At 39.5% G+C, this 27,283-nt stretch overlaps 1 protein-coding gene across 1 annotated transcript in view; it reads left to right on the forward strand.

The window, feature by feature from the left end:
* Window positions 1–27,283, forward strand: part of LOC310715537 (receptor tyrosine-protein kinase erbB-4-like) — an 84,400-nt gene that overhangs the window by 21,643 nt on the left and 35,474 nt on the right. The window contains exon 2 of the mRNA XM_083522020.1: window positions 26,607–26,758. Coding sequence (XP_083378146.1) covers window positions 26,607–26,758 — 152 coding nt within the window. The remainder of the gene's footprint in view (window positions 1–26,606; window positions 26,759–27,283) is intronic.

Raw genomic sequence — 27,283 nt, forward strand, 5'->3', positions numbered from 1 at the left:
GGCCTATTGAACAACATTGGAATGAATTTTTTATGGACTCCTCAACTCACCTCACCTACATCAGTACCTGCCTTTACTAAAACCCTTGTGGCACAAATCTCTACACTCCAAAATCTGGCGAAACATCTTCCCAGAAGTGGCCATATAAATATATATAATGTTGTCCAAAGCGAAATTCAAACTTGATTATGTCGATTTTTTGCATTTAATAAAAATTAGGTTGTACCACCATGAACAGTTTGTCCCTGTGAGCTGGAAAACATGTAAGCGGGACCTCTTAACTATCCGAAGAATCCTTGAGGAACTTTTTTGTAGGAGTGTAGGTGTAAAAAAAAAAAAAAAAAAAAAAAAGAGTATGTGTAATAAACTTGGGTTAAAAAATAAAATAAATAATAATAAAAAAAAGTGTAAGAAGCTTGAAAGAACTTTTTCCAAAAATCCCTCTGTGTGAGTTCAAGGACTATAGAGAAAGCCAGACACTCGCTTCAGATGCTTTCCGAGATGTGTGTGTATGTTGTGTTTATGTCTCCTAGCGAGTGACTAACACTTTTCATGAAGGTCCAACAGTAGGAGAATATTTGATCTCTTTCTCTCCCAGAATTCTCCCTGCAGCTCGCTTTGATTCCGGTTACCGGTTCTCCGAGAATGAGCTGGTCAAGGTGACTATGAAAGGGCGAGCACGTCTATTTTCAGCCCTCGAGCCTTACACTTGTGAACTTTTTGGATACTGAGAGAGATACTGTGTAACTTGTTAAAGCAAAAAAGCAAAAAAAAAAAAAAAAAGGAAAGAAAGAAAGAAAGGAAAATATGAAGAATCGTATGAAGCCAAAAATAAATTTTTACTCGGTTCCATACAAATGATAAAGCTACAGCTGCAGACCTTCTCCGTCTCTGACCTCGACTTCTCGTTTACTTTGTCATGCAGTAGATCTGATTTCTTGCATTTCACCGTGTTATGACTCGCCACGTGACTGCACGCGAAGAACAAATACGTCTCGAATCGTTTGAGGAAAGCGCGAGAGCGATACGATCATATATGCGAAGACTTGACATGAAAATAAAGGGAAAGGAGTGAAAAAATCAATCACGAAACCCCCAAAAAAGAAAAAAGGAGGTCGATAAGTAAATAAATTTAAGCCACATTAAAACGTTTTTTTTTTTTTTTTTTTTAAGCAATGCTGGGGGGTTTTTTGCGTCGTGAAAAAATTAACGTTTTCGTTTTCCCCATGTTTCAGTGTGGATGAGCAACTCGGGTTGGGAAACGATTTGGAAGCCGAACATATTTGGATGAAAACACTAAAAAAAGGTCAATCCAAGCAAATATAAATGAACGTGTCCCAAAAAAAAAGTATCTGTAAAAAAAGAAAATGGTCTAAAAACGTCACGTAAATTTCCAGCGTGACGGCGACGTGATTTTTCCGAAGCGGTGTATCGCATTTGTCTGATGTACAACCGCGGTCTGGACTGTCGCTTGCCGCGTTGGCGTTTGTGTGAAATGTTCAGTAGAAAGGATGCAGAGCGAAGAAGACAAAACAAGATCCAGCAGACAAAACAAATCTCGCAAACAAATAACCGAGCAACAAAAACAAGACGTTACAGCGATACAAATTCAGCTTTCTGTCTTATCCCGTGTGTACAAAAGGATTCGGACGGCTTGAGAAAGGATGGATGAAAGGAATAATATCGTATGATGGAGAGGTTTAGGGAGAAATTGGAAGAGTGGGAGTTTTGTCTTGTGGGATGAAGACGAATCGGCGTGTTGTGCTCACGATATTAATGCTGCGAACGAACAATGTTTCAGTGCTCCGAATGACACAATCGTAACATCTGTTTGTCCTGTGTTTCCCCCTCTGGCTTTTGCTCATACATAAATTCATACATAGAAAAAAATTATTTCAATACACAATGATATTCTTTATTTATTTTGTATTTATTTATTTCTTTATTTTTTTTTATTTAATCGTATATCTTACAGTTAGCTCTGTGCACTGGATCACATTTGTGTACTGATGTCTCACATTTAGTTCTGTGCACTGGTGTCTCAGTTTTGTCTCACATTCTGTGTACCAGTGTCCCACAATTTATGTACTGGTGTCTCACATTCTGTGCACTGGTGTCTCAGTTTTGTCTCACATTCTGTGTACCAGTGTCCCACAATTTATGTACTGGTGTCTCAGTTTTGTCTCACATTCTGTTCACCACTGTCCCACAATTTAAGTACTGGTGTTTCACATTCTGTGCACTGGTGTCTCAGTTTTGTCTCACATTCTGTGTACCAGTGTCCCACAATTTATGTACTGGTGTCTCAGTTTTGTCTCACATTCTGTTCACCACTGTCCCACAATTTAAGTACTGGTGTTTCAGATTCTGTGCACTGGTGTCTCAGTTTTGTCTCACATTCTGTGCATTGGTGTCTCAGTTTTGTCTCACATTCTGTGTACCAGTGTCCCACAATTTATGTACTGGTGTCTCAGTTTTGTCTCACATTCTGTTCACCACTGTCCCACAATTTATGTACTGGTGTCTCACATTCTGTGCACTGGTGTCTCAATTTTGTCTCATATTCTGTGTACTAGTGTCCCACAATTTATGTACTGGTGTCTCACATTCTGTGCACTGGTGTCTCAGTTTTGTCTCACATTCTGTGTACCAGTGTCCCACAATTTATGTACTGGTGTCTCAGTTTTGTCTCATATTCTCTGTACTAGAGTCCCACAATTTATGTACTGGTGTCTCACATTCTGTGCACTGGTGTCTTAATTTTGTCTCATATTCTGTGTACTAGTGTCCAACAATTTATGTACTGGTGTCTCACATTCTGTGCACTGGTGTCTCAGTTTTGTCTCACATTCTGTGTACCAGTGTCCCACAATTTATGTACTGGTGTCTCACAGTCTGTGCACTGGTGTCTCAATTTTGTCTCACATTCTGTGTACTAGTGTCCCACAATTTACGTACTGGTGTTTTCCATTCTGTGCACTGGTGTCTCAGTTTTGTCTCATATTTTGTGTACTGGTGTCCCACAATTTATGTACTGGTGTTTCACATACTGTGCACTGGTGTCTCAGTTTTGTCTCACATTCTCTGTACCAGTGTCCCACAATTTATGTACTGATGTCTCACACTTTTTTCACATTAGTCTTACGGTGATGATTTTCCTCTACCGGCTTTCCAACGCAAGTGGTATCTCGGTATCTCAAAGTGCCACTGCTGGGCCCTTGAGCAAGGCCCTGAACCCTTACCAGCACAGTATAAAATTGTAAGCTGGTTTAGAAAAGGAAAGATAAGGCCACGTCTGCGCACTTTGCTCAACTTTGTAAAATATTCCGCGCTTCGCGAACAGGCAGGATGCTAACAGGACCGTTTTGAAAGCTGCACGTCGTATTTCTTCCCCCGTGTGCTGAACCTGAGGGATTGCTGAACCTTATTATTATCATTGATTTCTGATAATACATTCCCTTGACGTCGGCCATAAATCGGAGTGTTTTTGTCAGAATAATCATGTCTGTCGGAGAGAGATCACTCGAGGCCGGTTGTTCACGGCCCCCTTTTCTGATGGCTATCGAGCGACAAGACAGCGCTAATCATAAAAACGAGCTCCTTAAGCACTATGGAGGAGGAGCGGAACCCTGGCACGGGGATGAGGACGGAGGAAATACTGCCGTCCTGCACATATTCGGGAGATTTACACATGCCGAGGCTGCCAGCCGGAGTAGTAAATTCTTTAACGATTAGCTGTTAGGCGAAAGCCTGTCGTAGCCGATGCGCGCGCCGAAAAAGTGATTTAGAAAGGCAGTTAGCGGTGTACATTAGTTTTACTGCTCACCTTTCGCATGGAAGAGTCTTGAGAGTGTGTGGAAAATGTCTTGCGATGTCCTCTCTTGTCCTTTTAAGTGTCTGTGGACAGATCAGGCCAGTGTTGATTCGGTAAGACTTTTTTTTTTTTTTTTATCTTTTTTTTTTTTAACACTCCAGTAGTCTCGTAGCTTGGAAATAATTGACCCTAAAGTAATAAATGCTTGAAAAAAAATACCGCCATAAACTGCTGCCTTTTGACCAATTTAATTGTCAAATATGGTCAATTCACACCAACTGATATGCAAAAACAATCGGTGCGGAATGTTTGTATTTCGAAGAGACGATGCTAAAATGTGCAATTACGTCACTTTTTTTTTTTTTTTATAAAAAACATCTCCGGTTATGTACGTAGCCATAGCCTGTGTAGTGTCACAAATGACCTTTACAAGGTTAAATCTCATAATAACAGATCTGTACTCACTACCTTGAAGGTGCTGCTTAAATTTGAGTGGTGTTGTAAGATTAGACACAATCAAGCCTTCACTCTGCACCTTTGTGACAACAAGCTTCATCTCTCAGGGTCTCGCTGTTTTGGCCAACCTTTCCTAATGATGTCCGGCTTTTCTTGACAAAAAACAAAAAAATCCTTCTTGAAAATGTCCTTTTAAGTGTTTCTGCTGCCAAATCAATTTCTTCTCCTCGGTCAGCCATTGTGGAATGAATAAAAACAATGTTCTAATAATAGAAAATCCACACCGATATACATGAGCTTGTGCGGGTTGCTACAGATGCGGTTTCGCAAACTCTTCGACTATAGAACTCTATGACTATCCAATCAGAGGACGTGAAAATGCTGACGTTATTGTACGCCTGCTAGATGGCCTCGGTGCCTCCATCTCTCAATCTGATTGGTTAAAGCAAGCAACAAATGAATAGCTATTAGGTCAGAGGTCCTCTGTTGAAGCAACAGCCTAAATTTAATCCTCGTCCTGAATATTTCGTTTGACCTGTGAGATTTGACTGTATATATATATATAGTCTTATCATCATACCATCATATCAACTCAGTTTTAGTGTTTGAGAGCATTTCATCTCTCTGATTCAATATTTATAAAGTAAAAATATGTTTAATAATTTTAGTTCCCACGAACGCTCAGGCCACGTTCAAAGCTCAGCGAAGACCCCAAGGGTTTTGGCATGAGGATGCAGCTGTGATCTCGAATTTTTGATTTGTGCATAAAAGAAACGCATCGTTCAAAGTTTCTCGCTGGTGAACACGATCTAAATGCGTCAAAACACTTTCCGGAAGGTATCGCTTTATCAGGAAAACCTGTGTTGCTTAATGTTCGCTTGAGACATTATAGACCGAATAACGTAAAAAGAAATAATAATAATCTTTACACAAATCAGTGACGAAAAAAACCTTGTTTCCCATCGACGTTATTTGACCATGCTGACTCAAGTGGCGACTCTTTACAGCCGGTGCTGATCAGAACAGCGTCTTCTCACGAATCACAATTGCGTTCGATGAATAAAGTGGGTCGTGTGTAGTAACTCATTCAAGCCCTGAGCTTCAGATGGAAAAAAACTCCATGATATCCAACACAGCAATCACAAAAAAAAAAAAAACTTATAATAAATAAATAAAATACACACTTTAAACCTAATTTCTATTTTTCCTCAAGGAGTCGGGTGTTGATTTAGGGGTGGAAAAGCACTTTTTTTTAAATAATAAAAACCAAATTCCTATTTTCTGTGCTGTGAGCAAACAGAAGTGCAAATGAATAATTTAGGGGGGAGACGAAAAAGATAGAGGAGTACATAAACCCATTAAACACTTTAAACGGAGGCGAACACACTCTGGTTATTGAGAAAAAGCGACGCAAACACACTGAAATATCTATGTAATTATATTGCCGGCTTAATTAATGACGCGATGGTGTCGTTAACAACGAAAGCTGGTGAAGCAGTAACGTTGGGAAGCGATCCAGGCCAGAATCCTCATTTTTGGTTTCATTGAATCATAAGATATTGTGTATATATATATACTGTACGGATTACACTAATGCATGCAAATGTGGGTTCTTCTGATTTATTTCTTTTCTCCCCCTCCAAATTGGAGCTAAAGAGGAAATTATCGGGGACTAACATCTCTGTTACATTCATGTAATTAAATACAGAGATGTTTGTACACAAGAAAAAAGATCCCACCCCTGTGCAGTTTAGTTATTATTATACTTTAAACAGGCTAAAGCCTTTCACAATGTAGGCTGTTTTTTGTTTTCCGCACCATGTTCTTGCATCCTAAAGCATCACGGTCTATCATTTTTAATTTGTGTCCTATGTATTAAATGTAATTCATTCACTCATTCATTTTCTCCCGCTTATCCGTAATTCGGGTCGCGGGGGCAGCAGTCTAAGCAGGCCCCCGCCTTCGACTGCTGCCCAATCCTCACAGCACCGTCCCTTACGGTCCCTCCTGCAGGTGGTGAGCCCACGGGAAGGCGGCCCCACATCACTCCGACGTCACGGACCTTGATATTTCCCTCGTAAGGAATGAATGTAATTTATATAGTAAAAAAAAATATGTTGTAAAATAAATAAAAAAAACAGCATATTTTATAAATTAAAATAATTCATTTGTGCTCTGTAGGGGGCAGCACTAACCAACACTGTTCTCTCATAGGCAAGTTTTTGCATCTGAGTTTTTGGATCTGGCCAGCAAGAAGAAACGTAAGTGGCAGGAATTTTTTCGAGATTGAACTTTCGCGGATACGAACAAACCTGTCCTCAAAAGTGAAATTAGTTTAAAGTCGAAAAAAAAAATTTAAAACAGAGGAGAGCCGCCGCGAGCTAGTCGACGACCGTAACGAGTCTACGTGATGCGCCCTGTACAGTTTACAGTATTTCGATTGTTTCGATTTGTTTTAGTATTTTTGATTGTTTATTTGAAAGTATTTATAGCGCTTAAATCATCAGGAGACATGTGTACTCAATAATGAACACAACTTACAAATTCATAGTACAAACGGTCAGAAAGTTAGTAAGAAGGAGCTTTTATTCAAAATGCTAAGCACAAATGGGATTCTGTGTTAGTTTAAAACAAAACAAAAAAACCCAAAACAGCCTAAAATCCAACAAAGTTTTTTCTTTCTCATTCTGATGTCCAACATGGTCAATACCTCATTGGGGTAGAATAGCCGGACCCAATAAAATGACTTGCTAGTTTCATGTTATTGCTTTAGATCACAGTCTAGACGTCTAGACACATCTCTACGCTATGCATTATTCTAGTTTACTTAATAGTACATCATTTTTTGGCTGTATTTTTTGTATTTATGTATTTATTTATTTATTTATTTATTTATTTATTTATTTATTTATTTATTTATTTATTAATAGTTTTTTTTTCATATAATTTCCTGACACTGTGGAACTCTCGACAGAGTTTGGTGCCAGGTCACAGATACAGTTATTACTGGGAAATGAGTTTGTGTGTGTATATTGTCTATCATCTTTCATATTGCAGGATATGATAATAATGTAAAAAAAAAAAAAAAAAAAGTTTTATTTGGTTAATTTCCTCCAAAAATGGAGATTTTTGCTTATTCAGGTTTTCACAGAATCAAGTACTTATCTATGTGAGGTGAAGAGGCCTGGGTGCAGTGAATTCAACCAAATAGGGTCGAGATCAGAGCTCTAGAACAGGAGATATTCCACTTTAAACCATGTAAAGCATATCTTCATATGAGCTGGCTTTGTGTACAGGGGCATTATCATGTTGGAAAAGGTTTTAGTTTAAGTAGAGAGAAATATCATGCTACCATGTATAAAGACATCCTATACAATTCTGTCTCCAACTTTGTGCAAGCAGTTTAAAAATTAGTTTTTTTCTTCGTTTCTTTTTACTACAATGCCAAAAGACATTGTTTTAAATTCCTAAAACAATCGAATAATGAATCAGTTCACCATTTTCTCGCCATTTCTTGTTATACCATTACAGTGCTAAAATGTTCTGATTTGTCATACATTATGGTTCCTATAGCAACAGCTTGCACGGGGACTTGCAAAAAAAGTGTTAAAAACTGCACGTAATTGTTGATCATGCCACCGAGCTTCTTCCCAAGCAAGCTGGAAGCAAGCGTATGCGTTTTTGCTGCAACATAAAACCCAGAGATGTTGGCCATGCACACACCACTAACCCACCTGGGAATAAGGGAAATAAAAAAAAAAATAGAAGTGCTTTTGTAAGAATGATGTAAGTCCAGTATTCAGTCCAGTATCGGAGGCTAGTGTGTGAGCTAAAGACTACTGGTGTAAACAACACATCTCCGACTGTCTGACTGTCAGGACAGGACACTCCGCTCTGCTCCAGACTCGCTTGAAATACGAGGGCTCCTCAGGGATGCGAACTCCTGCCACCGATCTACTCCCTGTGCACTCTGGATATGACTTCACAAGCGTGACTCAGGCGCCGTCACAAAGTTAGCCGACGTACATGACAGCACTAGACCTCATTAACCGTAATGATCGGGACGTTCCTGCAGCGTGGTGTGCAGGGGGAAAAGAACACTGTGCAAACTAAACCAAGGAGATGATCTTTGACTTTAGATAGATTTAAAAAAAGAGTACTATTGATAGTTTTACTATTTTTAAACATTCTGATTAGTTCTTAAAGAAAAAGGAAGTAGCATCTGAATTAAGGGAAACATTTTTTGCAATTCCTACTAGAAACCAGCTAGGAAGCGATTAAGGAGGCCCAGCACTTTTTGCCCCCCTCAGACTCTGAGTTAACAAGGAGTACTAAATTTGAGCCTGGATACTTCCTCATTTTCTGTTTTCAATAGCTCATTCAAAACCTTAAAAGTTAACGGCAGGTCACGGCGATACGCGAGAACGTTGCTGACAAATGTCCTCGCTTTTCTTCGACCTCTTTGAATTGTTGGATTTCAAAAATAAATGTTGAGCGGTTCAAGAATACGTGACATTTCTCGGAGAAGAAACTAGAAAACAATATTTCGAGATGGTTAGATGATATTTTGTGAAGAGAAGCGCTAACAAAGGGAGTTCCGAAGAATTTGGAGGAGAATTAGCATTTATTTGTATGTTGTACAAAAAAAAAATATAAATCCGTTCCAATTCTATGTGATCGCATCCAAAGATCCAATCCCAATAGAAGGTTTACAGGAAGATAATTTAATATCCCAATATATAAAAATGTTAAGTATACCTTAGCATAAAATAGCAATGTTTTTACTGCTCGTCCTGCTATAACGTTCAATTAATATCGTTATTTAATTACCTGTTTCTCAGGGCAGACACAAATTAGACAGTCGTGATGACAAACAGTAAACAAAACATACTAATGGACAGAGAAAAAAAGAAAAAAATTTTACCTCAGGAAGTTTGTCTTTATGCAAGTCTGTTTTCTGTAAGCGCTGTTTTTCCAGACGCCGTTGTTTAAAGAAGTAAATGTATAACATTTACAAAAGTGCAGCAGAATTTGCTTTAATCAGATTTATTTCAGGGGGACATGTGATAGAGGTAAAAGATGGTTATGTAGAATAATACTATATAATATGAGCAGGTTTTGTCACAGATGATAGTAATTATTGTTGTTGGTGGTTGGAGGGGGGTGTATTTAAATGTTCCCTTTATTTCGTCCACCTCGAAAGGGGCTGGACAACACAACAGCGTTTTCAAACAGCGGCAAAAGTGACATTTAAAGAATCAGAACAATTGTACAAAAAAAAAATTCCAGTCATGTCTGGACAAGTCTTGGACGTGATCGGTACAGAATATCGGAAGAGCGACGTAGCCTTTGCCCCCCTGTGAAAGAGAAGAATCGCACTCAATCCAGACTCTTCCTGGGTTCTGCAGGACACAGATGGTAGGTGTGACACTGAACAAACAAACTGAGTATCGTGCTAAATTTAGACTGAGTGGCTACAAGCTTTGCGGACGAGTATATTTGATGTCCATATTAAATCGCGAAACGAACCGCAGGCGTATACCGAGCCTCTTGTTCCTAGAGGAATGGTTGAAACACTAAAACAACTTGAACCTCTGATGCTAACAAAAGCATTAGCACCGGAGACTCCTTCCTTGATTAACTCCAGTGCTAGTGTGACGAGTTCTGATTTGATTTCATAAGGGTTTTTTTTTTGGCATTACACTTCAGAATCTGGAGAAATTAAAATATTTATGAATGTCCTGTCATGGTCAGGCTCACCACATGGCACACAAACACACTATTTGGAATGGTCTAGAAACAGATGGAAAAGGCTGGAGTGGCCTTGTGGTTGTTGTCGTTTTTTTCCTCGTTGCTTTCATAGATCACACGAGGTGACTATACATTTTGGACTGCAGCTAGCAGAGAGCTTGGCTTTTTTGTTGTCCTGCATCTCCTGCCAGGCCTGGCTGTGTGCTAATTAAAGAGGGATTGAGCGGGGACTGGTGCTTTGTCTCTGAGGAATGAGCTAATTATGGAGGAGAGTGCTTGCGTTGTTGTCGTGGCAGGCTTCAGTCCAGGCCCTTTGTTCCAATTAAGAGAAAGCGGCTGGTGGAGCTGAAGTAGGTGACCACACAAGTGGACATTGATCAAATTTTGATGTGTGACGGGCGAACAGGATTTTTATTTTGCTTCTTTTCTGAAAAATCAGGAGTACAACTAGTGCAGACATTGGCGTGAGCAATATGACTTGCTAGCAATGGACTGTAGCATGTGCCTCATCTCACTCACTGCTTGTCAATAATCTGAAGGCATCTCATATTACATCTTATCACATTGTATTAACCTATTGAATATAGATATTCCTTTATATAAAATTTCTTTCTGCAAATTATACAAAGATACATAGACGTTATTGCAGTGGACATATTTAGAAATGAAAATTAGACAATGGATATGATCAATGAAAATGGTTTTATTTAAATATTAACATTTTTCTCCCATCATTAAAAAAAAAAAAAATTTAATGGGAATTAAGACTAAAAACAAAAAAAAAATCTAAAAATGTAGTTGGGCATTCATATTATCATTTTTGCATTCAAATATTTAGTAAAAAAAAACAAAATAAATAAATAAATTTGACAGTTTTGTTCAATGTGGATACGTGTAAATTCTATACAATTCTTTCGATAATATGAAATACATTATTATTTTATTTTTATTTTAAATCAACATGGTGGGACCCTATGCAGATTGGAAAGAAAATATTTTGTTGAACAAATGTATTCAAATATGCAATTAATTCAAATATTACTTCATAAAATATTTTTGTGGCGTGATTTAAAGGTGGAATAAAATGCAAATGAAAAAAAAACGGACTGCACTAGTACAAAAGGAGAATAAACGAGTGCAATGGGAAGACCTTTCGTGAATGTCTCCCAGGTGCGGTGTGGTATTTGTCCAGAGTGTTTGAAGTGATTGGAAAAGGCGTATTAGGAATTCGGCTCAGCTGTCGCACAGATGGACTCGGCGAACCCCAAAGGGTCTCGCTACAACTGCATTCACGGAGCAGACAAAAGATGAGAGCGAGGCAACGTCCATGCGGCGAAACACGGATGTGTTAAATCGAAATACAATGCGACGCGTAAAAAAAAAACGTTTGTATTGATGATACAAAAGACGAAATGACAAAAACGTTAACTGTAAATACAGAATTACTGGAATAAAATACAAATAATAATAAATCCAAATATGCGGTCACATCTGTAAGAAGTAAATAATAATGTGCAGTAATAACACTACATGTGATACTAGCTTAGCCATTTTATGCTAGGTGTCCATGGATTTATCTTGTTTGAAGCTCAGTACATTCATCCTAAAGTTCTACATTTGGACAAAGCGAGACCGGTTTGAACAACTGAGACAACATTTTTTGAACATATAAAGCTTTTGTAGGTTATTCCTTTTTAAAGGTTTTTATTTGAAGGCTTTGAAAGAAAAAAAAATCCGATTCGAGAAGCATGGTGGTGGTAGTGTTGTGGTTCAGGTCTGTTTCAACTTGCTGTCATAAATGGACCAATAGTTTGTTGAATTGAGCCAATGGATCTTAGAGGTAAATGTTGAAGTCTCAAGAGAAAGTGAATGGAACTGAAATGTAAGAAAAAAAAAAGTGTAAGATATGTGAATAATTGTTGCTGCAAGTGTAAACAGCATTCTCTGGATTTCACTTGAACACTAAAAAACCACACCCAGTGCACATGGAGATCTATGTATGCATTTATTTATTTATTTGTTTGTTTGCTTATTTGTTTATTTCTTATTCATCTTTTTTTTTTTTTTTTGCTTGACTTGTTTATCCAAACATACAATTTGAAGCCGTAGGACTGCGTATCAATTTTGCAGCGAACGAAGAGAGATGACCAGCAGGTGGGTGTGCTCGGATGCCAGCGGGGTCCGTGATTGGAATAGGGCAAATACAATGCTCCCCGCTGGCATCCAAGCTGCTCGTGGGTAGTGGAAGACAGCTAGAGCTTCCTATTCTTGACGCGTTGACGAAGATTGACGGCCACATTTTGGATGGAGTTCAGTGGTGGCAACGGGGCTAAAAAAAATATAAAAAATGCCTGCTTGTTCCAATCACAACTCTATCTTTGGAAACAGAGTTTGGATGGAGATGTTTTTTTTTGTTGGGACAGATTTATTTTTATTTTTATTTTTTTAAGGTAGTGCAGGATTTGTGGAGAATGCAATTATAGCAAAATTAAGCTTGGGTTTCTAAAGTTTTATGTTTTGGTGGGGATAAAAAAATACAAAATATAACACCTTTGTTAGACATTTTTGAAACCTTCACAATCACAAAAACTGATGTGAGTTACAAATGGAGAGTTCCTCAAATATACCAAGTTTGTGTATCAAAGTAATTAAAAAAAACCCTAAATCCGAAATAACTGTTTGCTGGATCAAGTTTTATTCTCCAATTTGCAGAATGATGAATCCCATAATTGGTATTAAAGTTAAACTACTGCTTATTAATATTAGCAGTATTATTTATAGTAGTATTATAATATAATATATTTTGTATTTAATTTGCTTGATTGTATTATTGTGATTATTATTATTATTATATATATTTTTTGGAATATTATAAAAAAAATCAATCTGGCAACCTCAAAATCATCAATTACATTCAGGGGATTTTACTAATTCAAGAAATAAGCTTTTGTGCACAAGTAATTTTTTCAAAAACTTGCATTCAAATAAATAAATAAATTTTTGCATGAAGTTAAAAACTTTATGTTCTGAAAGACTCTTCTAAAAGAGAAGAAATAAAAAAACTATACCTGTTGCTGTCGGTGAAAAAAATAAATAAATCAAGCACCATACTTTGTACTGACAGTGTTAGCAGCGGTGATAACAACTTTTTGTAGCAGCATGCCATTCCATATCATGTGCAAAAAAAAAAAAAAACAACCCACGTCTAAATAAACTCCCTGTGAATAAGTCCTGTTTTAGTGTCCAAGTGAGAAATTTAAAGTGGAAAATTAAAGAGGCGTTCTCTGTTGCCAGTTGGCAAGGCTTCGGAGCCTGTAAGGCGTGAGGAAGGTAACAGTGCCAAGTGCCGTTTAGATGGCTGCTTCTCATTTTGGACCTGAAAGCTGTATGTTTTACTTGGTTTTGTCCAGCGCTTGACGTTTCCCAGTGTCCTTGACGGCATGTTTTCTCCTAAACTTCGATCAGAAATATCGGTTTTCTGATTGTGTGCAGTAGCGAGATGATTTGTATGTATACGCCTGGTATGTACGTGACTTCTTGTGATGACAGATGACATCAGTGGTGGGCCGCGCATTTCACATCCAGGCCTTCAGTGGTGTCCTAGCTGAATGAATCCACTGCTTAATACCATCTTTATGACACTGCCGCTATAGAAACAATTAATAGTGTAGAGAAACGCTGTATAATCGGCGCACTGCATCACAGACAGGTGTCCGAAAGCCTTTACCAGAGAAAGAAACCCAATAAACACAATTCAACACTTTAACCTCCCTGAGGTTTTGTAAATGTTTATGCATTTTCTTTCAATTGTTCCATTCTTTATGGTTTTAATGGGGATTTGAAATGAAGGCAAGTTGTGGGGGTTTTTTTGTGTGCAAATTCTATGAGACAGAAAAACGTAAATATGTATAAATGGTCCATGAAAAACTACTTTGAACCATTTTGGCTAACCTTTCCTTACAATTTCCAGCTTTTCTTGAAAGGTATGTCTTGTAAATGTCCTTGTAAGTGTATCTGTGCCAAATACATTTCTGTGGATTGAAAATCATCTATTAAATCCACACAAATATGTTTGAACTTGTGTAGTTCGATACAGATACCGTTTGTGAGCTCTGACTAGTGCAGGCTCTGAACATTAATTCAAAGTGACTTGTATGTAGATGGCTTGGGTGGTCTAGACGACTGGGTCAGAGCATCTCCAAAACTGCAGCTCTTGTGGGATGTTCCTGGTCTGCAGTATTCGGTATCTGTCAAAAGTGCTCCAAGAAAGGAAAAACAGTGAACCGGCGACAGAGTCGTGGGCGGCCGAGGCTCATTGATGCAAGTGGGAAGCAAAGGCTGGCCCGTGTGGTCCGAACAAACAGACGACTTCCGTGGGTTGTCTCTGCATAGAGTTTTCATCGATTCAGCCATGCTCTCTACGTGACCATAGCCCCTAGTCGTTGGCAGGAGGTTGAAGTCGCTCAGCACATTTGGAAAGGAGGCGTCACTGTCACAAGCAAGTAACAAGTCTTGTAGTTCGTGATCGCCTGGATGCTCTGCCACATGCTCCGGGTGTCTCCACTGTCCTGGAAGTGGGTGTAGATTCTCTTGGTATGTGGGCGCTTTGCCTTTCTGATGTCTCGAGACAGTTTGGCCCTTTACTGTTCTTAAGGCAATCTTGTCCTCGGCTCAGAAGGCAGAGTCTCTAAACTCTAGCTTTTGTGGTCATCGACGCACTTGCCGATGTAGCTGGTCACTGATGATATGTGGTCCTCCAAGTTAATGGAATCGCTGTTGGTTGCAGCCTTCCTAAACATGTCAAAGTCACTCAAAACAGCCCTGAAGAGCAGAGGTGCCTCCTGATGGCCAGGTTTTTACCTGTTTCACAACCAGTTTAGGGCATCTGACGAGTGGTTTGTATGCTGGAATTAGCATAACAGACCTGTGCTTTAAGGTGGTTGCGGGGCTCCACATGGTACACGACCTGTATGTAGAGGACCTGTGTGTGTGTATATATGTATATATATATATATATATATAAATGACTTGTACGTATTTATGACCTGTTGGATGTAGATGACTCGTAGATGAATTATATGTAAAAAAAAAAAAGTATGTAGATGACTAATCGTATGTCAATGGCTTGTAGGAAAGGATTTGCATGTAGATGGTTTGTTGTTTGTAGATGACGTATTGTATGTTGATAGCATGTTGTATTAGATAACTCGTATGTAGCTGACTTGTTGTGCTGCAGGTTTGTCGACTTAATTAAATTGGCTTGAATCAGCGTCAGAGCTGTTGAAGCTGGCATCACAAGCTGATCGCTTTACGCTTCTCCTCTTGTTATTCTCCCTGACTTTTCAGCCAGGGATTTCTCCATCCTGTAACAAAGCCATTGCTTTCCTTCCAAGCTCATACTGCGAACCTCGGAGCGCCAGATGCCACACATTGGCTCTGTCAGAACTGTATTTAAGGATTACGGGAGAAAAATTTTGAAGGATGAATTTATTATGGTCCACCTCCCATCTTTTTTTTTTGTTTTGAGGTGAGGGGGCATTATTATTGTTGGATTGGTCAGCTGGCATTGTGTGAAGGAAATGTCTATATCTGTTGAACTGCCAGTTCTCACTTGTTGCTTCAGGCGTATTTGGCAATTCGAGTTCGAAATAATTTGTTTGCAAGTGTTTGTTTCAATGAAGGCCAAGATCTTATGCACAGTCACTGTTTCGGAGTGAGGCGCCAGACGAACGGGTCTTCATTTCACCTTTCGGGTCATAATCGGATCCACAGGGATGGCGAGAGGGACAGAGACAAATACTGCAAGTGCTTTTCTCTCACAAGCAGTACATAAAGGCATGAGCTTCTCTTCCTGGACTGTGTTTGCATTACTTTGATTGTAGAAATAGCATTAGCATTATTAGCAACTTTTTTTTTCTTTTTGGACCATAATAATAATAATATAATAAGCCACTAATCATAGTCTATAATCTGGGAGTTTTGGCATTGAGGTCGTTGCTTGCTAACTCGAAATGTTTAAAAGAAAACTCCAGTTCTAAAAGTTTTTGATATTAAAAAAGTATTAGAGATTGAGCAAGGCCCTTAACCTTCTGTGCTCTAGAGACACTGTATCGTGGCTGACTTCCGCTCATATACATATACAGCGAATTACGGAATAGCACTTGATATCTATAAGCAAGAGGTCCACAACCATTGGGGAGCAACCCAGTAGAACTTCATTTCCTGGTACAAGGTTACACGAACATTCTGTGTGACCCAGGATCGAGTCAGAAGTGCATTTTGAGTAAAACATCTATACATCTATACAAAGAAATCATGCAAGCTGTTAGAAAGAGAAACTGAACAAGTATTAAATGTACCCTGGTCCTCACTGATGGTTTTATAATAATTATAGACAATTTGATAAAGGAATCCATTTGGTAGATAAAAGTATCTGTGAGGTAGATGGGCTGCATAGGTTAGGGGAGGTTAAGGCTTTGGACTTGGATCCAAAGGTCATGAGTTCAAATCCTAGCTACACCAAGCTGACACTCCTGGGTCCGTGAGCAAGACCTTAACCCCATAGTTGCTCAGTTGTATGAATGAGATAAATGTAAGTTGCTCTGAATGAGGGTATCTGCCAAATGCCTTATACAGTATGTAAATGTAAGTATGAGTACAGTAAATCACAGAATCTGTTAGTGATGTTTACTTGTACACTGATGGCATTTGGCAGACACCTACATTCTACAGGGACGCTACACGTTATACAGAGAGACGTAAGATTATCTTATTTATATAAGGGAGAAGTTTAGAGTTAAGGGCCTTTTGTTGAAGATCCATCAGTGGAAGCTTGTTGCTAATAGGATTAGAACTTATGACCTTCCGAATCAGTCTTAACCACTGAGCTATCAATGATGGATGAAATGAAATCAATCAAATGTTTTTAAAATCCATTTACAATGGAGGCATATTATGAAAGCAGGTTGTTATGATGGGTTAAAGATGATTTCCAATAAACTACTTGTTTAAATCGTTCTAATTGCTTATCCAGAACATATACAGTCTGCAGGGGCAAGTTATGTACCTGCGGTAGTGTAATAAAGCTTGTTTTGTCACCATCTCAGCATGCACCATGTTCTGCTCGAAGTGTGCATGTGTTGAATCCAGGAATGATCTTGGTGTTAATCCTGATTTTTGCTGACACATAGGCAGATGGACTGGAGCCCGTCTGCACGCGCCAGTCTCTCCCGCAGAGCTGGTCGCGTGTTTGATCACGGAGCCCGACTCAAGCCAAGTTCACCACTGATATCTGAAGTGGTACCAAGCTGTTTTGGAAAATGTTCCTGTCCATGTGGGTGTCATGTGGGAGTCATGTCCATGTGGGATCATTTATGAATAATTGATTAAAGGAAGCTCTGCCTTCGAATTTCCATTTCGGGGGGGGGCGCTGCAACGAATGGATACCGATTCAACAATGGAGATGAATTCCTGCTGGAATCCAAAGTCAATATTTACTCAAGGATTAGGCCGGTAGCAACAGGGATACTAATGTAGGTGAGATGAGGAAGCCTGGGGTGCAGTGGGTCAGCGTTCCAGTTCGTCACAATACTGTTTAAAAGGGTTGAGGTCGGAGATCAAGAGCAGGTGATCTTTCACTCCAGCTCATGTAAAGCATATCTTCATCGAGCTGCCTATGTGCACAGGGTTTGGGGGTTGAACTGAAGGGAAAATCTCAAGCTACCGCATCCAGAATAATCCTATACAATTGTATAGTTTTTATAGTAATTTGGAGTTTTTAGAGTTCAACAGCTTTGTAGTAACATGGTGAAAAATACATGTGGAAATTTCAGGTGTCGCAATACTTTTGCCATAAAGTGAATATTAATTAGACGTCATGGTTATTATTCAAAATATGTAATCCCGCCCCTCACTCGAGCTGATATCATACGCAAAAAGACTCGACTATGAACTGTGAAGAGGCACAAAAAATGCATTTTTCCTTTTTTTAGTTTATTTTTCTCGTCATGTTTATGGACCAAACTCATTTTTTCGTGAAGAGAAGAAGGGATCCCCGTCCTTGATCTGGTTTTCTGGGTGTGTTTCTAAGGACAGAATGAGGGCAGTGATGAGTCTCATCATTACACGTAACGTATTTCAGTTCCCTACTGAGCTCCCATACACAAACACACACACGCGCACACACGCACACACACACACACACACACACACACACACACACACACACACACACACACACACACACACACACACACACACACACACACTAGTCTGGAAACTGTTCAAAGACCAACTATCACACTTTTCTTTTAAACAGCAAGAGGCAAGGACTCTAACTCTCTCTCTTTCTTCCTCACTCTGTGTGTGTGTGTGTGTGTGTGTGTGTGTGTGTGTGTGTGTGTCTGTGTGTGTGTCTCAGGTAATTTATTCTTGTCACTGGGTTCACTGGAGCTTTGGGAATGATACTAAACTGTCTCCAGTACTACTGCCATTAATTTAAAACACTCTCTCACTGACTTAAAGCACTAAACCATTGGGAAAACACACACACACACACACACACACACACACACACACACACACACACACACACACACACATAGGCAGCTAACAAACCCTACAGAAATTTGTAATTATATTCATTCATGATGCCAGGAACTAATTAACCAGGAATCTCAAGGAATCAGTTATGTAGATGGAGGAATCAATAAGGTTGATGGGCAAATCAGATGGATGGAGGAATCAATCAGGTTGATTGAGAAATCAGTTATGTATATGGAGGAATCAATCAGGTTGGTGAAGAAATCACTCTGATAAATTTGATACATATCATTTGCATATTCAACTTATACAGTGTTTTCTTTCTATTCTTTTATTTGTCCATTCATTTATTGTATTTTTCTTTTATATAAAATGAATCTTTAAATGCGACTGAGCACAGTTCCTCGGGAAAGAGAACGATGTATCCGACAGCACACTCTTGTATAACTAACACATGGAGTTAAAAAAGGTCAGGATACTTTGGCTTTTGTCTTTTTTTTTTTTTTTTTTGCGCATGATAATGGGGGGGACTTGGCCTAATTGAGGCACCATATGCATACTGAGACGGCTACGCTTGGCGAAAGAGTCACTGGCAGAGAGAGAGACGGGCATAATCCCCTTATCAGCAGACATTAGGATTGGATTCACACTGATAACACACAGATTAGACAGTGACAGAAGGAGATAATGGTTTTCCCAGATCACTATCGATGCCTACAGACAGGTGTGACGGAAACCACACCGTGCCCAGGTGAAGATTGTAGATTGGAGCCGACATGGTCTCGAAGATGTGATGGGGGGGGGGGGTGTTATATTTTGTACAACTAGCTACTACATGAAGAATTCCTCGATCGAGTTATTTCATTTTACCACCTTCCTAATTGTTCCCTCAATCTGCATAACTGATTCCTCAATCTATCCAAGGAATAAATCCTCTGATTTACTTATACGAAGAACCACCCAACCAAGTCTAACAAATTTGTTCTACCATCTACCTGAGTCTAACACATCTCGATTGGTTCCATCAACCACCAAAATGACTTCATCTATCTAACATCCATCTTATTCGTCCATCCAGAAGAACACGTTTTGCTCACGTCAATCTGTCAAACATTGGTGCTTCGTTTTTATATTTGTCATTTCCATATTTTATAGATGCTTGGCAAATGTTTGCTGTCATGATGCGTCACGCATTAACGTTGAATGTCTCCTTTTGTATTCCTTTCATCTCCCTACTGTTTCTTCTATTGACAACATCAACATCTTCCTGTACCGAATTGGTTTATTCGCTTAAAACATTGATTCCTTCATCAACCCAATTGACCTCCAGGTGTTTAGGTCTTCCTCCATCAACTAAAACTAATGGTGACCCCATCAACCCAATTGATTTCTTCATGGATGTAATAGATTCTTCAATGATTCTCTCATCGAACCGATTGATTTCCTCCATCCTCATCTAAATTCTTGACCCCTATTGACTCCTCCATGTATGTGATTGATCATCTAGTGAAGCTCATTAATTTCTTTATCACCAACCTGGTTGATTAATTGATTTCTCCACCAACTGACTTAATTCTCTAAATTTGCCTTAATAATTCCACCTAATTAGTTCCTCTGTGTATGAGTATATAGAAAATAAGAAAGTAAATGTGACCAGAATGAGATAAAAAATTTTCGCCAACACCAGAAAGAAGTCATGAGTGGTGCTCAGGGAGCCGATCTAAGCAGGAACATTCTGGAGCAGAACAAAAAAAAGTACCACAAAGGAATGGAGAGCCCCAAGACAGCACGGGTATTTGATTCATTTTTAAAGAAAAGCGACTTTGTTGTATTTGAAACCATTCTCCGCATGCGAGGGCTCATTGAACTGTCCAGGCACACAAAACACGTCACGCCGAGCCACCCTCGGACAAATCCTCCGTGATCTGCTTTTTTTTTTCTTCTGGATGTTTAACAGACAGATTGGGCTGCAGTTTGGGTCATTTCTTCGTGGGTCCTCTTGACGTTTGCTTTGTGTGGCGTGATGGCACTCCGGGAGCGATAAGCTCGAAGGAAAGGAGCATTCAGAGTTCACCAGGCACGAAAATAGTTCTTGTAGTCTCTAGTGTGGGAATAGTGAATGTTTCATTTTTTTTTTTTTTTTTACTAATTCAAAATTCTCGTGATTTTTTTAATTCTTGTAATTGAAGGTTGCTGCATGAGACATAGTGACAAATGACATATATAGCAAAGGAAATGAAGCAGCGCTGTTTGACAGATTGACGTAAGCAAGATATGGCCTATGTTCTGGAAAAAAAAAGAATACAGAAATCCCTCGTCTATCACGGGGGTTACGTTCCAGACCCCCCCTGTGAAGTGGCAACCTAATATGTATAGAGTACAGTATACAGAATACCTGAATAGCTTTATAAACCTTCCCGACACTCTTATAAACCGTTCCTCTGCTCTCAAACACTTTCAATATTCTAAAACCTACGTAATTTTAACATAAAACATTCTATACAGGTACTCACCAGTGAAAATACAACTTGAATGATGAAGATGATGATGAATTAAATGTGCAGTTCTAACGATGATGAAGGTGATGATGATGAAATAAATGTACTACATACCCGAGAAGAGCATTCCAGCTGTCACGGATAGACCAGGTGTCAGAAACCGATTGTCTTTTATTTGGTCTAAACATGCAAACACTAGAGCTTGAGATGAGACTGTAGCAATGGTAAATGGGCTAAATCGTAAAATCCGTGACCTAACTATGCCAACGTAGCCGCTGTTAATTCACAGCACTCTAGAATTCTGCATTCTGATTGGATGGCTCCCTGACAACAGCTCTTCCTAAGGGTTACTTTTTTAGGCTAGAAAATGCAAATTTTCCCGCAGTTACCCCGCAATACAGCAAAAAATCCGCGAAACAAAATAAGATATGCTCCATGTAGTGCAGATTTTATACTAGAATATATTAAACAGATCAAATCGGGAGTTAAAGGTTCCCTGGTGGTCTAGTGGTTAGGATTCGGCGCTCCTACTCTCGTGGCCCGGGTTCGATTCCCGGTCAGGAAACCGACCCCAGCCATTAGGGTTGCACAAGCCATTGGGGGTTGCGTTAGGAAGGGCATCCAGCGTGCCAAAGCGAACATGCGGATCACGAATACGGATGATCCGCTGTGGCGACCCCTAATGGGGGAAGCTGAAAAAAAGTTTTTGAATAAAATCGGGGGTATGCAAATAGAAGTATTAATGCAAACACATAGAAACGAAAAAAAAATTTCATTAGCCCACGTTTTCTATCCCAATTTTTAAACCATAGACTCAAGACAGATATGTAATCCAGGCTCTCGATCTCTTTCGCATACATTCACAAACACACACACACACATACTGTACACACTATTTCATTCTAGCCCGATTCTTCCTCATGAAACATGACTGACAGCTCTGCTTATGTTCGTGCTCGGGGAGTTCCAACACCATGAGCTTTTCTCCTCCTGACTTCGCCACGGAAATATAAATGAAGGGTTGAAAATGTGGAAACGTCGGTTGAAAAAAAGGTTGGAAGCACACTATTCAGAACTGCTCCAATAAATGGAAATAATTCCCGCATTTGATTTTTTTAATTGTCTATCTAAACGTTTGTTAAGAGCTTCATGAGATCATGGTTGAAAGAACATGTGATGGAGACACCTTCTCTGGGCTGCAGTTGGCGCTGTTCAAATTGTACAAGCATTTGAATGAATGTCGTGCTGGAACAGGTTTGGGGTTCATCATTTTTTGGTGTGAAAATCTCTTTATGGCATACGCTGAATGGTCTGGGGTTGTTTTGGAGAAAGGATGTTTTTTTTCACACATTTTTTAGTTGCAGGTTCTCCTTCTTAAATATTTCTCGAAGCTGAACTCGAAATATGAAAGACAACATTTGCGAGCAAACGAGGGAATATTGTTCTCCCGCAAGTTTCTTCTTTTCTTTTCTCTCTCTTGTTCTTTTCTTTCCTCCGATATTTCTGACACCAATACATTTCATTCAAATGATAATAAAGTGTCGTGATTAGCCCGAGGTTATTCAGACTTTCATGTTAGATCGGATTTAAAAGGTTGAAAGGATGAATGAACTTGGGCTAATCACACCGCTTTGATGAGCAGCTATTAGCCCCCGAAATTGCTCATTTATATAAAACGGCGGCGAACATGTTGTAAAACTGTGGCGCGGTCCGCAAGGGGTTTAATTCTGTGATTATACATTCAGAGTTGGGGCCAAATTTATATGCAGAAGTGCAGCGAGCCTTGAACACGCCGTGATATTTAATAGCGTGAGCTTGAAGGTCAGTTAACTTGTAGCTACTTTTTTTTTTTTTTTTGTACTTAACATTCTTTTGGAGATTTGATACACTCTGTGGACAAAAGTTTGTGTATACCTGAGCTTAATATCACTGTGATTTTCAACATCTAATTCCAGTTTCACTCCTAATTTGCTATTACAATACACTCCACTTTTTTATGGAAAGATGTTGGACTAGATCTTTTAGCTCGTCAGGTACTGATGTAGGTGAGGTGAGGAGTCTTGGGGGGGGGGGGCAGCGTGCCAGTGTTCCAACTTATACCAAAAGGGTTGAGGTCTATGGCAGGAGATCTTCCACTCCAAACCATATAAACCATCATCATGGACCTTGGCTTTGCAGCATGACAATGCTCAAGGTTCAAGTGAAGTGAAATTTTATACTTTTTCATCCAAAGACATTTGTGTGCCTCCAACGTTGTGGGAACATTTTAGTTTAGGGAGGAACCCCACATGACTGAAAAAGACTGATGTCCCCTTCCCTCTGTCTATAGTGTATATTTTGTGCTTTAGAACCTTTTGTTTTTAGCAGACAAAACAAGCCAGTTTACTGTAAATAAGGCAACAGATATGTGTGCTTCTAGCATGCTAGCAACGGTAAATGGGCTAAATCGTAAAATCCGTGACCTAACGTAGCCGCTGTTACATTACAGCGCTCTAGAATTCTGCATTCTGATTGGATGGAAAGTGTTTAGTCGTTTAATACAATGTTTGAACTTCTATAATTGGAGATATTATGATGTTTTCTGTACATCATTAGTCCACGTTCTGGCTGCGCTGTGACTATTCTGTAGAAAATCATCTGATCAATTGTGAGCAAAAAAGCAAAAAAACAAACAAAAAAAAAAAAACACCTTCAACTTGACCTTTGCTTTTTCCAGTGGCGCTCTGTGCGCCAGCCAAACGTTTTCCGCCGAATGAGCGATCGGGATTTGACAGCATGCCTCGAAATAATTCAATTTAGCACTCCGTGTACTGAATTATGCTAAGCAACTTCCTGATCGCAGCGCCTGTAATGACCTTGTCAAAACTACTACTACGTGTTTGCAAGCTTGTGCCGTTGCCATAGCTTTATTAGATTTATCTTTTCACTGCTTAACGCTCGTGCGCTGGCTGATGAATAATCCCTGAGCACTTAGCCATGACTTCTCTTTTTTGTTTTTTTTTTCTTTCTTGGTTTTACGGCTCAGGAGCCAAGACTTGAGACAAGAAAGAAAGCTCACGTGCATCGTTGCAGCAGTTCATTTAAAAATTTTCGTATTCTCATCATGTTTTTACAATAAGAGAAAGAAATGAGTTTTTCCTTCTTTCTTCTAGTGTGATGCAGATCTTCTTAAGTAGCTTCTTTATACACAGTGATACATTTGTGTGTGTGTTTGTGTTTGTGTGGTGGCCTGGGGAAAGCCTTAACATGAAAATGTTGACATTTTCTACTATTTTTGCATTTTTTTTATCCGAAAATATCCTCCGTTACTCATCCACGGCTCTGCCACCAGAACCGCTGACACTCGAAATCTACAGCGAACAACCTTCTTCACTCTGATTAAACCCTCATTTAATGCTTTGGCCTTAGAAACAATGAGAATAACTTTCACACAATGAAACATGGGGGTGGGAGTATCACGTGAATCACCTGACCATATGTGATTCTATTCCAAACTGTTACCGCAAAGTTGGAGATGCACAAGCGTACCGGACGTCTTCGGATGCAGTAGAATGTATTTTTCCTGTCAATTGAACCAGGTAACCCCAAACCTGTTGCACAAAGCCAGCCAGAAGATATACGTTAAATGGTTCGGAGTGGTACATCTCCTGCTATGAACACCTTTGGGTTGAATGTGAATGCTGACTGTACCCCAGGCCTCCTCACCTTAGCTACATAACAAATCTCCACAACCACATGGTAAAATCTAATGGAACATCTTCCCAGAAGAAGGAAGAGAAGGGTTAATATAAGAGCAAAAAGGAATAAAAGTCCTGGATTTTTCTGTGACCTCTGCTGCTAATAAGAATATGGTTTACTGGTGGTGTAATGGTCCATAAATGTCATCATGTCATCTTATTTACGTCTCTCATCTGACTGTTGAAGATAATTATTATTGACTGGTGCGTTTATATGGCGAGGTGCATTTGTATGATTAAAGCCGTCCTGGAGCCATTTGTTTGCATCAAGGTTGTGGACGCCATTGATTCATAAAGACGGTTTCTTTTATTAAGGCTCGAGAAACCAAGACACACACACACACACCAACATACAAACAAAATAAATGGTGAACAATCACTTTAGATCCAGAGCAAAAGTTTGTCAATCATGCTGAAATTGTATACTTAGGATAGACATGTTTGAGTACAGTTATATTTTTTTTTTAATAAAAAACTTAAATAAATAACTGAGATGGTATGAGGAAGGAACCGCGAGAGGAACCAGACTTGCATTTACATTCACGGAATTTAGCAGACACCCATATCCAGGGCAACGTACAATTATTTCATTTCTACAACTGAGCAGTTTCAGTTTAAGGGCCTTGTTTAAGGGCCCAGCAGTGGCAGCTTATTGGTGGTGAGATTTGAACTCATGACCTTCTCATCAGAAGTCCAACATCTTAACAATTAAACCTCCCTTCCCCACTTTAAAAGGGAACTCATTGACATGGAACCTGTTTTCATCTGGGTGACACAAATGTTCCTCTAATATTGTTCCCTCATTGTTAAGGCTATTAGCTGTTTACTGATTTAAACAATAATTACACTCCATGTAAATACTGTCCAAATCCATCTTCATGGTTTCTACATCCAGAGTAACCTCATGGATCATTAGGCAGTTAATGTGAAGCAGTGAGTGGTTTCCAATGGAGGAGAACTCCATCAAGGTGGATCAGGCATGTCTGGAAAGCAGAAAGGGGCAGGATCGGTGGAACCTCTGGAAAGAGAAAAAGAGAGAATATTAGAATATTATCCTGACACATTCCTTGAACTTTAGGATAATTCGTAGATGCAGGTGGTGGAACTGATCTTTTGAAGAAAATTCACGGACCATTATAGCCCCTATTTCTTCCTTTATTCCCATTCATGCAATGTCATTTCCATTTTTTGGCCACTCCAATGCTGGTCTAGGCCATTTTGGCACCAACCTATGTGGACTTTTCCACTTTATTGTTGTGAATAGCGATTGTTGAGAAGACGCAGCTTTTGGTGTGTTCCGATAGACTCATCGAGGGGTTGCGGCACGGACGGCTGCCAGTTGGCGCACGGGGGAACGGAGCTGTACTGTACGTTCAGATGGGATTCGTCTCTCACTCTGTTTACTGCTTAACAGCGTCGATGAGCACATCGATACCAGGGATGGAATTGATCTTGACACATGCGTACAGACTCGCACACCCTCTGTGGCGTTCTGCTGTAGGCCAACTGATTGAGCAGATGGTTCTGGCCAGCCTGAGGAAGATGTGTGGTGCATGAAAAAGAGTGTGTTTAATTAAATGTCATGTCAAGCAGAGAAGAATTCTATAGACCGTAAAAAAAAAAGCCTCAAGACAGTTTTCTTTTTTTTGTTTTGATGAGCATGTAATACATGAGAAATAAAGCACTATTTTCCTTTAACAGCATTTCTTTGATTGAATGAATTTCTTGACATTTGCAATGTTGCAATGGCATGTATGGAAAGAATTCCACATATTTCCCAAAAGGATCTTCTGTGGGGTTTTTTTGCAGTGTGTGAAGGCACAGATAACAAGCTCAGCACCCTATCAGACCAGGACCAGCACTACTACACGCTACGCAAGTTCTACGAGAACTGTGAGGTGGTGATGGGAAACTTGGAGATCACCAGCATCATGCGGAACCGCAACCTAAACTTTCTCAAGGTGAGTCCCACCAACATGCTAATTCATTATAAACATAAATTATATTCAACCAACATACGATACGATTGGCATGACCTAAACTTGACCAGTAGGTCTCCCTGGCCTCTGTCCAAGTTCTAAAAAACCATGAACTTTTTCAAGACTATAGTGTAGTGCTTACAAAGAAAAGGTACAAAGGGGATTTGAATCAAAAGAGCAGTCAAAATGCTGGGCCATCTTTAATGGAGCGTGACCCACTTTGGCTGTCCTTGAGGATTTTGCTGAGACTGAAACACAGACTGCTGTTTGAGCAGCGACGTTGATATTCTTACCATGATCCCAGGAGATGGTTGCAGCTTCCGCAGCTTCGACTGATGACAAAGCAGGAGCACTTTTTCAACCTGAGAGAAATCGAGTGATCATGAAGCTTAATGAGGTACTGTATGTAGACTTAAGCTGAAGACTTTCGGTGGTGTCATCCATTGTGAAAAGAAAAAAAAATGTGTAGAATCTGTAATGATTTGAATGGTTATAATGGGAAATGCA

This window comes from Silurus aristotelis, assembly GCF_946808225.1.
Source record: "Silurus aristotelis genome assembly, chromosome: 20".
Lineage (NCBI taxonomy): Eukaryota > Metazoa > Chordata > Actinopteri > Siluriformes > Siluridae > Silurus > Silurus aristotelis.